A 15,519-nucleotide genomic window follows, 5' to 3' on the forward strand; every position below is an offset into this window, starting at 1 on the left:
AAATAGGGTTAGCGTAAGCAGCAAAAGGAGATCCTTGCGGGGACCTACAGGATCTTAACCCTTTTGACATCGACCCTCCTCCAAACCTTCTCTCATATTGTCCCTCTCTCTCTCTTAATCTAAGAACAACACTTTACCCTTTAGAAACTTATGTTAGTTAAGGAACTCTAATTTATGGTTGACGGTGGTTGGTGATGAGAAATCAGTATGAATTTGCTGAATCAAATGATTTTTTTTTTTAATTTTTTAATTTTTTTACCCAACTCTTCAACTTCACTCTCTTTATCGTAAGGTGTGAATCACAAGCTTCTTTCAAGGGACATAAACTATCATTGCGCCCCTTGTAGGTATTAATTCTAACATCTCATTGAAATGGAATAATATATAATACTTTCTAGACCCCCTAACATTTCACTCAAGAGTCTATGATTATAAGCAAAAAAATTTCTAGACCCATTTGTGGGAGGGGGTGAGAAAAAGGTTAACATACTTGTAATTTTCTCATTCTATAAAGTGATGATTGATCATCATGTGAATTAGAGTGGACGTTCCTGTGGCTAATTTATATATATGATCAGAATTGAAAAGTTGGGGAGTGATTGAAACTGAACCAAATTTCTCAGATGGTTGCATATTTGTAGCAATAAGAGTTTTCATCTTGTAATAATCATTATAAGAGAAAGATATAGGACAAGAAGAGTATTGGGGGTTGAACTTTAGTACTCATGGTGTATCAAAACATCAATGCAATATAACAATGGTTGATAATTGGAAGAACGACGGGCGGGTAATCACCACTTATTTTAAAAGTTTAAGTTGATCATAGGAAATGTTAAATGTAATCATTTAATTAAGAGAAATGCTCTATATCACACTTTTATAACACTTTGCAAATGTTTGATTGCCAATCAGCTATTACATGTTTTATATCCTTATCTCAGCCTAGTGGAATAGGAGTGAGATAAGGATACAGTATATAGCATTATTCATTCCATTGAGTAGAGATTTACAGCTGTCATGAGGTAGCCAAGCGTCAGACATTTACAATTTTTTTTTTTTAATTAAAGAAGATAAACATTAAAGGGGAATTTAAATTTGAGATATTAACACCAAATTTGAGACATTAGCACCAAATTTAGGATGATTAAATTTCTTTTGTGTGATACCATCCCTAAAGGGTTAATTTTTCATCCCTAAGTTTTAGTTTTGAATTAAAAAACAAGTTTTGAGGCATTAGAAACTAAATATTAATTCATAAAAATTTAACTAACAAAAAAAATACGAAATGGGGGAAGAGAGAGAGATTTTTACGATTTTTTTTTTTTTTAATAAAGTCATATCAAACTTTGGTAGACACTGGTTTGACTCTTGACAACCAAATAGCAGGACTCCATTCCACTAGGTTGATGACTTGATGTGGTAGTACCTATCAACCATTGAATTTAGTTAGTTGTTGTTTTTTTTTTTTTTTTGTTTTGTTTTAAAGAGGAGTTAGATCCAAGGACCGATTGATCGTGCTACATAAGCAAAGTAAGATAGAAGTGTAGTGCTACATAAATATTTTTCTCATGTGCGACCTTAAACTACTCCTCTCAAAACATGAAATATTTAGTTAGAATTCAAATTCAAGACCTAGAAATTACCACGATAACATGATAAATTACCACTTACTCTAAAACTTAAATTAATAGCAAATAACAAATTTAATATTTTAACACCTACTTTTGTTGTTACTCCACCAGAAAGATTTACAAAAAAAAAAAAAAAAACCCTCATAAGTATTTATTTCACCCGCACGAGTCGGCATATGCTTTTTATGTGACATATTTTAATTGGTTATTTCCACAAGCTTTGGACAGAAAATGCAGATATAATATTGATGGATTGGTGTTTGAGTTGAACAGGAACTCTCTAGGCATAAAATGTGGGGGATGAAGATGGGTCATTGATTGAGAAAGAATGGGGGAGCGAGGGGGAATATATGCGAATGCCATGATGGTCACAGGTGAGCTGAGGGGTCCTGCAAAATGGATGGTGTGTTTCCAATGGGTTGGTTCCGACTCTGCCCCCTGTGTTGATAAGATCATTCTAAGATCTCAGTGGTGGGTCCAACTTCAATCAATGACAACGCGTTAAAATTGACTACTTAGATCCCTCTCTTGCTTGTATTGCACAGACATGCCTCTTTGGGTTCTTGAGACGATTTTGCAGTGGAAAGAAATGAGAAATCCTAGCTCTTTGTGCTGCTTTGTCAAAAAGATGTGCTTCTTTTCTTCATTACATATATCTTTATGGATGCTTCTAGCTAAGTCAATGGACTTTCCTAGTAAACTTCTATTAGCTAGGCCTCCTCCTCATGTACAATCATTTTTAGTATAAGGCAAACCATGCTGCCTGTGCCCTACCCTGGCCTTCCTGTTATTCATATTGTGCTCGAATTGCTGATATATAGTGCGGATAGAGCTGGCCACCATATGTTATCCATGTGTATCACCCATTTGCCTCGTTCCAACTATGGCTCTATCTCCATCATAGAGATCTACATGGTGTTTGTATAAGTTAAGGTTTCTAGTCATCTCTATGGCCTATGGGGGCGGTCTCCTTTTACCCTTCGGAAAAGAATTTCTCTATTTTTTTACCTGTGATGGAAAGACTGTTGATACATTGACCGTACAGTAGACACTAGAAACAAGAATGAAAACAGAGTAAATAGTGAGAGAGATTCACCAAAAGAATGACAGGCTCATCTCCCGCGATTATATAATAAGAATGAAAGCAAACTAAGAGAAGGATTGAAGAAATAATTGCATACCTTGTGAAAAAAGACCTTACCCTCTTTATAAAAGTTTGTCGTTTTTGCCTTCCTTCGCTAGGGTTTTGAGGCCTTTAGCTAGATTTTGTTAATTAGGAAACCACCTTCGATGAGTGTGAATATTTCCTTCTACGAATATTGGAAGAAGTTTCTAGCATGAGAAGGTTGTTGTCTGACCTATCGAGAGGGGAGATCAGTTGTGGTGTGTTCCATCAAGATGCACTAGCCCTGGACTAGGACTAACCTTGGGCTTGATTGAACCGATTCTCCCAAATTTGTTGATCTTGATCCAATTTGACAACCTTCCAGACTCTTTGGTAGACTAGCCATATGAGCCATCGGTTAATGAAATACTTTAGTTGTAATTTGGCTATGTTTAGGCTCGGAGAGCCTTAGGGTAGAGCGGGGTTAGATACACCAATAACGCTTATCTCATTGGCCACTAAACAATTAATTACTTAATTTTTTTTCACTCTTAAGATATATTGTCATGTGAGTTTGAAAAGAAATTACAATAAAAGCTATATTACTCAACACGTTTCGGTAATTCCAAGAAAAACTTGGACCTTTCCTAAAATCTAAAAATGATCCGCAACCTTTATGTTGAATAGGCAATTTCAAGTACTATAGAAAATGGAGTCATTAATGCAAGAGATTTTGAAAGGCATTATGGAACAACTGCACCTCCACCAAATGCCCACATACCCCCTGTAATAATTTCCTAGTACTGATGCTTTCCAGGGGCTTCCTTCACATATTTCTCTGGAGAGTGGCCCCATACCATATCCTAAATGAACGTGTGGCCAATGGCCAATGCCTGCAACATCTATGTATTTACCAAGGTGAATCCATTATCTACCAGAGATTAATCATCCAGAATTCATTATAACAATCCTCGACAAGCATAATCAATGAGAAAAATTGCTAAGCCCATTAACTTTTTTGGCTTGCAGTGAATACTTTATATCCAAAGTTTAATCACATTGTATTAGATGTTAAGCATTCGCACATCGCACGTTTATCCTGTCCATCAAACTGGTCATAATTAGTGTCCATTTTTATGGCGTTTTGTACTCTTTAAGTAGATCACACTGAAGATGATCATGCATGATCAAGATGAAAAAGCCGTCGGTACTTATGTGCATCATGGTGAAAGCTTAGATCCTAACCCACCACCCACTTCTCCAAAGCTCAAAAAAGAGTGTTGAACACAAAGTAAGAATTGTCTAATTGCTAATTTGTTAAGAAACATGCATGCATTTTCCTTAATTATGATGTGGAAAAGGCGCTACAAATGAGCACTCTCAGAAGAAGTGCGCTGCCTTTGGAGGATTATAAAGAAAAAAAAAATGAAGAAAGTGTACTACTTATTGTATCATAGCAAAAACTTGTCTTCGTCATTGATTACCTCTTATTTCAATTATATACTCTATGTGTTGGACCTCACTTATTAAGAAAAAATTTGAGTTACTAGATCTTAACATTTCAGCTTTATTGAATATTTGTAATATGTTTGTGTGATATGTAGTATTACTCTTAATTAAATGATTAAATTCATCATTTCTTATAAACTTAAGCTTTTGGAATAATTGTCAATTTAACACAATGTAATTTTTTATGAAACCCATTTTTTATGATAAAAGAATTTTATAGATTCGATGGTTAATTGGGCGCGTTCATTACCTAATAGTGTTAAAATATTAATTTTAATGATCAAGTTCATATTTTTTCTATTTCAATTAAATATTTTATGTGTTAAATTTTATTTATTGTGAAAGAGTTGGAAGCAAATGATGAATATATGATCATGTTCCAAACAAATTGCATTGAAGATGCATGAGGGAGAAAAAGCTTATGTCAATTCGCCTGGGCCAAGCTCTACTCCATAGGAGAAAGGGCCTGAGCCCAACCTTGGCCCAACTTAGCCCGTTGAGTCAGTGGTCACCATGCTGCTATTCGTCGACCGTGAAAACTGTACGGCCCGTATAGCGACACACCGAAGCTTCCTTCAAGGCCCCCCCTCTCCCCCCACCCCCCGCGCTCTCTGTATTTCTCTCTCTCTCAATTTCCGATCAATTTCCCAAACTCTCTCTCAATCCAATCGGTGAAAAAATGTCTTCCGTATTCAGCGGCGACGAAACGGCTCCGTTCTTTGGCTTCCTCGGCGCGGCGGCGGCCCTAGTCTTCTCCTGTAAGCCCAAACCCTTACTCTCCGTTTCTTTCCCTAGAAAACCACCGCGTTTTTGTGATTTTGCTTTTGTTTAGGTATGGGAGCGGCTTATGGCACTGCTAAGAGCGGCGTGGGTGTGGCGTCAATGGGCGTGATGCGGCCGGAGCTCGTGATGAAATCGATCGTGCCGGTTGTGATGGCGGGAGTGTTAGGTATCTACGGTTTGATCATCGCGGTCATTATCAGTACGGGGATTAACCCTAAGGCCAAGTCGTATTACCTTTTTGACGGCTACGCTCACCTCTCGTCCGGCCTCGCTTGTGGCCTCGCTGGCCTCTCCGCCGGTATGGCTATCGGCATCGTCGGCGATGCTGGTGTCAGGTACACTCTCTCCCTTTACTTATTTATTTATCATATTTCTTGGACTATACATGTGTTGAAGTAAATATGTGTGAATGTGATTGGTTAAAAATGTGGTGGTTTGAGTATGATATTAGGCACCAGAGTGAGTGATTGATCTCTCGATTTCATGGAGAGTAGCTATTTAATTAGTAGGACTTAATATTATTGTATCTAATGGCCTAGATGATGCCACATTATTTAAATTGTTTGAATGTCGCGTCAAGGTATTTATCAGGTGATATCATTTGTATCGTTAGATACAATAATATTAAATCTTGGCCATAAAATGACTTATTTTCACTTAATATGGAGAGGCTTGAGTAGTTAAGGAAGTGCCACTTGGAGCCTTCTCTAGGTGTTTATCTTCTCAACAATATTTAGGCTATTCTATTAGTTGATAGGTCATAGGAGGGTATATGCTGCTAAAACTTAATCTGGGTCTCGCGCTATGGACATGTTCTATTTCTTAGGGGATAATGATAGATTCTTGAAACCTGACATTGTAACTACTCATTGCTGTAGCATAGATTAAGAGTCCTACCTTTTGGGTTTGTCAAACTTTTGAGTAAGGATGCTGGAAGCTTAATTCTGTTGTGATCAACTGAAGAGGTTAATGAAGGCTTTTGTGAATGTTGGGATTTGAGCTACATTATGTGCTTTAAGAGAGGTATGATATTTGACAAACATTGGTTGGAGATGTATATCAGTTTGTTTTTTGCAATAAATGCAAATGTGTGGTCGGCTGCAACTTGTAAACTCTTCAACTACCAAGTTGCCAGAATGCCTTTATTTATTTATTTAAGGCCTAGAATACATGTAAACTGCTTTCTACATTTACCATTCATATGAGATGATACTACTAGCTTTACACTTTCTAACTTGACTTATTTAAGTGTGTGCTTTGTAAGAATATGATTGTATTTCTGCAGAGCAAATGCACAACAGCCAAAGCTTTTTGTTGGAATGATTCTCATTCTCATCTTTGCTGAGGCCTTGGCCTTGTATGGCCTCATTGTTGGTATCATCCTTTCTTCCCGAGCTGGCCAATCCAGAGCAGATTAGAAGAAAGTGTCCTGCATGCAGCTGGTGTTAGTTTTGTAACCGTCACTTCAGGTTCGTGATGCATATGTGTGCAGTGTTGTTTCAAGTTATTCATTTTCTATCTGGACTTTCCATTACATTATTAAGAGGTCCTGTGCTAATCTGTGGCTGAGTTTACTTTGGAATAAAGCTCACTAAGCTATTGCTTACCTATTGCTGTATTTAAGATGTTAGTTCAAGCTAGTCTAAAAACTTTTGTTGTAGCACAACCCTTTCAAGTGTTTATTTTACATTTCTGATCATTATTAGTGATCTCTGGAACTTGGTAGTTCTTGACTTACTGTATGTCTGCCTGTGGGTACTCAAAGTCATTATTTCTAGAATGTTGTAGTCCTTGACTTTGTGTGTGTGTGTGTGTGTGCGCGTGTGAGAGAGAGAGAGAGAGAGAGAGAGAGATTTGCTGTATTGTAAGCCATTTGCTGCTAGCAGAGGTCTACTTGATGGAGCCCCAATACTAGGTTTGGCCTAGCTCAAGGATACAAGGGAACTAGTTGCGTGGTCTTTAAAATTCTGAAGATTATGATGTAGCTATCCTGAACTGATCCCTCCTTTATTGGGGAATTTCAAACTTATTTGGTGGTTGCCTTTTCTTTGTTTACTCGGATAAAACTAATTTGTTGTTACCTCAAATGTCTGCAAACTTATGTTTTCTGGTACAGATCAGAATCTATGTTGAGTGAAGATGTGATGTTTTCACTTTCTTTCTTCAAGCCTAGGCCTCAAATTCCCTCCAAGCTTATATTGCTGATGCAAAAGAATATGATTAGGTAATATGGACTGGGAATTAGGAGTTCTGATCCCTCTAGTTTTGAATAACGATTTACATGAAACATTTTGGAATGCGCTAAGATGTGATGTTTTCAATATCTTTCTTCAAGCCTAGGCCTGTGTAATGATGGGTGAAGACTGAAGCATGCCGAACTACAATGTTGAGAAGGACTTGGTGCCTTTCTATTGTTAATTTTGTGCGTCGAGCCAACTTGAGGCAATATGTCAAAACTGGTTTCATTGGATGCTTTCCTCTTTATCGGTGAGTTTCATTCAATACTCAAGTAGCTCACAAACTGAGATGGGTCTGAATTGAGGATAGCCTCTGCTGTGTGTGTTTTAGCTCTTTAGCTGGAGCCTTGGTTTATGGACTCCAACCTTTCGTTTTGGCAGAATGGGCTGATTTTGGGCTGTCTTCAAAGAGTTTTAGGTGTAAAGTAGTAGCAAAGCCTAGATCCAACTACAGGGGCTGAATGCGTGGAGGCTTCGACTATCGGTACAACTGTACAACTATAGTGTTGGGCTTAGAATAAAGAGAGGTTTCGCATTAAAGCGAGATGCCTGAGGTGTTGACTATATTAGGCAAGAATAAGATGCAAGGAACCTTGGAATTGAACTTTTGATGCTGTCGGCTCTCAAATTTTGCGGGAGATTGAGATCCAGCAATTACTTAGAAGTATAGGAGCTATAATTCCTTAGAATTGCAGGTGTATGCAATTTCTTCAATTCAGGTCGTTCATTCAAAATAATAGCCTAGATTGCGTCATGTCGGCATTAAAAATAAAGAAAACAAAAATCAATGCTTGTTTTAGGGGCTTTGTTTGATAACTCTTCTCTAAGGTCTAGTGGGCCCAACCCAAGGCCCACTAGCTAAAGGACATTATGCTAGTCGCATTCTTCTACCGATGCCCCCACTGAATATATGCCCGTTTTAGGGGCTTTGTTCGGTAACAGTTCCCCTCTCTCTTTTGTTTTATCTTTTCAAAATAAAAATATGAACAAACAACACAAAATATTCACAAAATAAAAGTTTAAAATTCCTCGGGTTGCTAGTGAAAATTATTAGCATCTTCCATCGAAGTCAAAGTACTTAAAAGTAACTGAAGTTGTATCTAGTTCTGGTTGGGTTAGGACTAGAAAATACGGGCATGGTAAGATAAGATTTGGAAAAACACTTGAAATAAAATAATATGGGCACAAACTTTGTACGTTTGAATTTGTAGACAGCATCTGTATTCAATTATTGAACCATTTGGCGTGCTGCATTGACCGAGAATTCAATAACATAATAAAAAGGTTAAACAAATGGGCGAAAGATGCTTAACGGTCACTGTTTCAGATTTTACATAATTTGTCCACTTCTTCATGTCACTTCGAGTATTTTATCCTCCCCATGCTCTTTTCCCCCCCTTTTTTTTATTCTCGCACATCACAAGAGAATATAGTGTTCTTGGAATATAGGGAAAATGTTCGTAATATAACCTTTACTATCAAATTATTTAAAAAATGATTTGTTAATTTATAATAAATGAAACAATTAAGAGTGTTGATATGGTGATTATGCACACATAGGCTAAAGATTAGAGTTGCACAATGAAAGCACCTCTAATACTTAAGTTAGTGGAAGTCAATTTAAGGAAAATAATAAATTAAGTAAAAGTAAAATAGTGAGTTGGAAAAAAGAATGTACATGCACTGCAATTACCTATCCTTGGTTGGTAAGTAAGGCGAGTAAGGCAAGTGTCGCGGGTGCAGGGATCACTTGTTGAATGCGGTGATTTAATTTCATTTGTATTTGCTTTTGGATTCGTCGGCCTTCTTTCCTTACCGGACGGAGGGGGAGGATCTTGATTCCTTTATGTAGCTCATTTCCGTTTTGAGCTGAAGCACAGAAAGAGGTTCTTATGTGTGCGCTGCTTGATGAGCTTCTTCGGATGAGGTCGGGTATGCTTCAAGCCAATGGGCCTTTAGTTGAGTCCACTAAACCTTGCTATATTCCGGACACTTTAAGAATATGGTTGACAAATCAATTACTAACTAACTACATTGATAAGATAAAATTTGTGTTTAATCATTTGTCATTTATGAACTAACAAACACATCAAGTTCTTTGTAGGACCAATCATTGCTTCAAGCGAAAAAAGCAAGCCTGATACGAAAGTAAGACTTATCTTATCCCTAATAAACACAATTGAAATGCATCTAACAAACTTACAAAAGATCAAAAGACTAATCTCCACCACCCACAATGAAACCAATTGGAGGGCAAGGCAAACATAGATATGGTACTTCTCCATTCGTACTACTTCAGTACTCACAAAAACAGATTAGATTCCAAATCAGATAGACTTGATTCCAAACACGACCCTGACCCACAAAAATGATTCCAAAAGTGTATGAGCTGGTGGGCGACCATTTTTTTAACTCCCTGAGACTTCCCCATTCCCTGCTGATCCAGTGGGACCTGGTAATTTGGGCTTCCTTGTCTTCTTCCTCCACTGCCTCAATAAAAAATTAAAAAAAAAACTGACGGCAAACGAGGAGCCCACGTGTCGCCCAAAGAAACCGAAAGCACCTTGAAGCTGTGCACTAAGGTTACCAAGCCCAATGCGCTATGGATAGAACAGAACAGTAGTTCTAGTTTTTGCAAGGGTGTGTACCTCGGACCCCACGACATTAACGGCTACTTTTTTTAACTCAACCCCACAATAATGACAACCGGGGCTTCGGCCTGAAGCCACGTGACCAACACAGAGAGAAAAAAGTCTTTCAGGCCTTTTTGGCGGGAATTGGGGCTCGTGAGGGCCCCATGACTGTCACAATCGTTGACTGAAAGCGTTGAACTTTCCTCACTCCTTGTGGAACCCGCCTTCTCCCAAGCCGGCATCAATCGGAATGCAAACAATGGCAAAAACGTAAATTCAGCTACAGTTACATATGAAATTAAAAAAAAAAAAAACTAAAAAAGGTTAACGTTTCCGAAATAGGGAGTGTTTCGGGTTATGCCGGGGAGGGTTGGGAGGTGGGATCGGCGGAGGAGGGAATATCGGGTCCGACTCGGCAGCCCTCCAGCATGAAGACAATATCGGACATGGTGGGTCGGTCGAGGGGATCCGGTGCTGTGCATAGCAACCCAACTTTGACTCCTAACAAGAACTCTTCCCACTCTGATGATTCAGGGTCAAGCTCAAGCAATCCAGGCTCCAATAGCTCCGTGATTTGACCCTTTTGCAATTGCTTCTTCACCCACTTGACGATGTCTTCGTCCTGCTGTGTGAACATTACAGGCCGCTTCCCGGTTAGGAGCTCCAGCAAGACTATGCCGAAGCTGTAGACGTCCGATTCTTTTGTGGCTTCCCCTGTTAGGATTGCCTCGGGGGACACGTAGCCCAAAGTCCCAACAGAAGTCGAAGTGGAGGCTTCGGCTGGGGTTGCCACGGTGAGTCGGTCTAGCCCGAAATCTGACAAATGGGCTTCGAAATCGGCGTCGAATAGAACGCTCTGAGGCTTGACATCACCGTGCACCATGGAGGAACTGTGTAGGAAGGCCAGGCCACGGGCGATTCCAAGAGCGATGAGGTGGCGCATTGGCCAGTTGAGGACATGGCCGTCTTGGTGAGACGCTTCTTGGAGCAAGCTTGCGAGGTTTCCATTGGGCATGTAGTCGTAGATTAGGAGCCTCAAGTCAGGTGACCCAGCGTAGAAGCCGCGAAGAACTGTCAGGTTTCGGTGCTTAACTTTGCCTACAGACTCCGCTTCTTTTCTGAACATGTTCTCGTCCAGCGCCCCATCTGGGAGTCTCCGGATTGAGAGCACCATTCCATCGCTGTAGCTGGCCTTGAAGACCAACCCATACCGTGTCCTGCTCAGCACATTCTCTTCATCGAACTGCCTAGTTGCCTCAATTGTCTCCGCCAGTGTGATTTTGTTGTTGAACATCACAAGCTTCGGACCCCCATTATCTGTGCTACTTCCACGGCCCCCACTTGCTCGCGAGCTTGTTCTTCCCGGACTCCTTTTCTTCTCCCCAGACGCTCGTTCTTTGAGCCTCTTGCGCCACCTCAAAAGGCTGAAAATGTAGAAGCAGCAACAAAATGATAGTAGGCAAGCCCCGCAAGCAGCCACAACAATCAACAGAATCAGCCTCTTCCTTCTATTCCTCTCCACCATACTATCACAATTTTTATTCAATGGCTTCCCACATAGGTATTGGTTACCCGCAAACGCTGATGGATTGCCAAACCGAGAACCCAGCGGTTCCGGGATCTCGCCTTCGAGATTATTCGTTGACACATTGAAGCTAACCAAGGTAGAAATCATTGTAAGGTTGGAGGGAATTTCCCCACTCAAGTTGTTTGTAGAAAGGTCCAGCCTACTCAAATTGGATAGCTGAGCCAATGAGACTGGTATGCCACCCGAAAGATGATTTGAATCCAGCAACAAAGTGGTCAACGAAGAGCACTTAGAAATCTCCTCTGGGATTTCACCTGTCAAATTGTTCATACCCAAATCAAGCACGCTCAAACGCAAGAGCCGAGAGAGATCGGCCGAAATGTGACCCGTCAAAGCGTTCGACCGTAGCTCGAGAACTTCGACATTGGAACAGTTTCCGAGCTCCGGTGGAATCACGCCGGAAACTTTATTATTGGACAATGAGAGAACCTCCAGTGACCGCAGAAAACCGTAGTTTACCGGAATGTGACCGGAAAAGGCATTGGAACTGAGGTTCAAATAACGCAAACCCATCAAACTGCTAAACCCTTCAGGAACATCCCCAGACAAAGAGTTCTCTTGCAGAGCAATCACTTGCAGATTCGGCAAACCCGAGAGTTCAAACGGTAACTCACCGACGAGTCTCTGTTTGCTCAAATCGAGACTGGTTAACCTGAAGAGATTTCCCAAGCTCGCCGGAACCTTCCCGGAAAAACCATTACTGCTCAGATTCAGGACCATTAGCCTACTCAAATTCCCAATGCTCGTAGGAATTTCACCAGAAAAATCGTTCCCGCTGAGGTCCATTGTGGTCAAATTGCTCAATGCCATTAGTTCCTCTGGAAGACTCCCATTCAACCTGTTGGCTCTCAGGCTCAAGGTCTCAAGCACCGAAAGATAGTGAAAACTCACCGGAACCGACCCGGTAAACGAGTTTTCTCCCAGGGATAACAGCTGCAAACCCCTCATATCACCGAGAAAATTGGGAATCGTTCCCGCAAAATGGTTTCCTTCGAAATCGAGACGGCGCAGTGAGCTACATTGCTTGATCTCTATCGGAATCGCACCGCTGAACGAGTTATTCGCCACGTTGAGTTCCTCCAACCTCGAGAGATTTCCAATCTCTGCTGGAATCACGCCGGAGAACAAGTTATCGGAAAGATCCACCATTGTTAACGTGGGTATACGCGTTAACAACGAGGGAAACACCCCGTGTATCTGATTTTGTTGAAGATCTAGAACCTGAAGCACACTAAAACACGTTGCTATCTCGGGGTTAACTATATCCGTGAACCCATTAAAGCCTAGCTGGACAATCCGAAGTGACGGCGCATAGACCGAGACGTTGCAGAGCATCGAGGCGGGGACCGAACCGGAGAGGTTGTTCTGTGAGAGCGAGAGCACCTGAAGCTTCGGTAGAGCCCCAAGCGCCGCCGGAACCACGCCGCCGAGGGAATTGCCCTCGGCGCTTAGGTGCACGAGCGACGAGCAGTTGGCAATCGCCGAGGGAACTGTTCCTTCCAAGAGGTTGTGATCAAGCCAGAGGTACTGAAGCTCTTGGAGCTCCCCAAAGCTCGCCGGAATCTGCCCGGAGAACTGATTGTACGAGAGGTTGATGAGCTGGAGCTGGGTAAGGTTCGCAACGCTCCTCGGAATGTCGCCGGAGAAGGCGTTCGACGAGAGATCGAGGTACTTGAGGCTCCGAGGTAGCTCGCCGGAGATCTCGCCAGAGAGGTGGTTCTGCGCGAGGTTGAGAATCTGAAGGTCGGTGAGGTTCCCGATCTCCGGCGGGAGGGTGCCGGTGAGCGAGTTGTATTGCAGGAAAACGGCGCGTAGGAGCGTGCATTTGGAGAGAGATCGAGGGATGGTCCCATTGAAGAAGTTTGACCGTAGGCTCAGCTTGCGCAACATGCGCAGGTCGGCCAGTCGGTCGCTGAGTCGACCACCGAGTTGGAGGCGAGGAAGGCGTAGCTCTGTGACTCGGTTGCTATCGCAGTCGACTCCGCGCCAGTCGCACGGAGCCGATGGCGTTGACGTATCCCAGCCGCTGAGCACTCCAAGTGGATCGTGGAGATTGAGCTTGAAAGACGTCAAGGCCTCGATTTCCGCTAGGGTTTCGGCGTCGCGCTGGGCGCACGATAGCAAGGGTGCGCAGAGCACCACAACAAAAAACAGAGCAATGGGTACGGCCATAGAATAACAAGTATAAGTGGTTAAGCAAAATAGCAATTGATTAAAAATCAACAAAGCTATTGGTGGGGCTGCAGGTTAAGGGAGTGCGCACAAGGAGCGTGTTTTAGCAAAGATGGCCAGGGTGAGCTGTCTGAGAAGGTGGAGGAGGAGGGCAGAGGGGTCGCCATACGTTACGCCTGTGAGAGTTTACGTTAGGTGTTCAGAGACCCACACACAAAACACTCACTGGCGCACAGCCACAGAGATTCTCTAAAAACAAATCTCTCTCTCTCTCACTCTGTCCCTCTCCCCCAAAACCCTTTGAAGAAGCGCTTTTCGAAAGCGGCATATGGGGTGGGGCCTGGTCTGGTCACTTTTTAACCTCATATGATATGAAATGGGTTGAATCATTGAGCCTTGTGTGTGATGTTTTATCTTTGCTATGTTCTTGATTGATTAACCTTTTATGTTTATTTATTTTAATCTCAACTGTTAAACCTAATCGGTGAGGATATAGGAAATTCCGTTTGGGGTTCGGTTTTAGTTGAAATTGGACCCATTAGAATTAAAAATAATAAACAAAAGGGGGATTTTATTTCAAATCCTAGCCAAATTATTGATTCAATTGAGAGGGGGTGGTTTAGTGGATAGTTACCAATTCTATACTCTATGCTTTTTCTTCTTCTTTGACAATTTCATCTTTTCCACCTTTATTCTTTCGTCCGATTATTCTGACTACATTGTCTCTGATGAAGATCTTGTTCCTTTTAGCTTTTCTTTTTTGTTTTTGGGTTGATTGGTCAAAATATCATTTGAAAAGGCGGGGAGGTAAAGAGGGGAAAGGTTAAGAGTGATTAAACATTCTTTTAATCTCGATGAAATCTTGGCTTGTCAAGGGAAAGGGCACGAGCTAAAATCCGGAGGTGTTCATTTGAAAAAAGCAACCCACTATCTGGAGGTGGCTAATCAAAATCTACCTGGTGGGCCAAAACTAACTCAAAAAAAAAGAAAAGTCTCAAGCCCTTTTGAATCATGCTTAGTATGGCCCATTTTTGGGTACCAATTGGCGGTAATTTCTGACACATTTGAATAAGTTTTTTGTTAAGAGGGAGATGTACTTGCACTATTGAGCTCTCTAAATCACAACTTTAGGTGTCCATTCACTGGGCAAACTAAAAAAAGGCCCCCCCTTTTTGCACAAGAACAATGATTGGAACATACGACACGCATACTATGGCTATAATAACATGTCAAATTCTTTCTCATTCTTCTTTCTTATTACAACCCTACCATTATAATGCATTGTCAGTGCTTGTTTATTCATAAGAACGGAGGATGAGCTTGCATGCGTTGCCATTAAGGCTGTCATGGAGTGTCTTAATTCTTGTTTTCATTCTTGTGTGTTGCCTAAGGCATTGTCAAATGCAAACTAATTAATTGTCAAGTCACTCCCTTTAGTGCAATTCACCAGCCCCACAAAGAATGAGATTATGGGACCCATCTACTCCGACTAAGTGTGTTGAGTTCGAGTATTGGGTTCGAGTTGTGTTGAGTTATAGATATAAGGTTATATAAATCGATTCTAACTTGACCCATTTAATTAAATGGGTATGATCCATCAATTCTAGCCCGTTAATTTTTTGTTAAATTCGTGTAAAAAATTGTTAGTTGTATTGTAGCTCTTACAGTTCCCTTTCTATGGGGCTGTCCAAATTATGCACGATTTGGTCAATTTAATTGTGACATATCCCAATTCAAATTTTGCATTTATTCGTTTATTTGTTCCAAGTGAATGAGACTTGTACAGGTAATTGCATCTTAATGGGGTCATGCGGGAACATTGCTGGCATAGTGTGCTGGTTATTAGTTGTGATGTATTAGA

General features: G+C 41.2%; 2 protein-coding genes across 2 annotated transcripts; one reads left to right on the forward strand and one right to left on the reverse strand.

Annotated features, from left to right (window-relative positions):
* The first annotated feature begins 4,825 nt into the window (after positions 1–4,825).
* LOC132170566 (V-type proton ATPase 16 kDa proteolipid subunit) lies at positions 4,826–6,765 on the forward strand. Its single transcript, XM_059581587.1, has 3 exons — positions 4,826–5,003; positions 5,078–5,363; positions 6,314–6,765. Exons 1-3 carry the CDS (start codon positions 4,925–4,927, stop codon positions 6,444–6,446), a joined length of 498 nt encoding a protein of 165 aa, XP_059437570.1. The 5' UTR covers positions 4,826–4,924; the 3' UTR covers positions 6,447–6,765.
* Positions 6,766–9,343: 2,578 nt separating this feature from the next.
* Positions 9,344–13,986, reverse strand: LOC132171165 (probable LRR receptor-like serine/threonine-protein kinase At4g36180). Its single transcript, XM_059582407.1, has one exon. It carries the CDS (start codon positions 13,656–13,658, stop codon positions 10,254–10,256), a length of 3,405 nt encoding a protein of 1,134 aa, XP_059438390.1. The 5' UTR covers positions 13,659–13,986; the 3' UTR covers positions 9,344–10,253.
* Positions 13,987–15,519: the final 1,533 nt, after the last annotated feature.

Source organism: Corylus avellana, chromosome ca2, assembly GCF_901000735.1.
Source record: "Corylus avellana chromosome ca2, CavTom2PMs-1.0".
Lineage (NCBI taxonomy): Eukaryota > Viridiplantae > Streptophyta > Magnoliopsida > Fagales > Betulaceae > Corylus > Corylus avellana.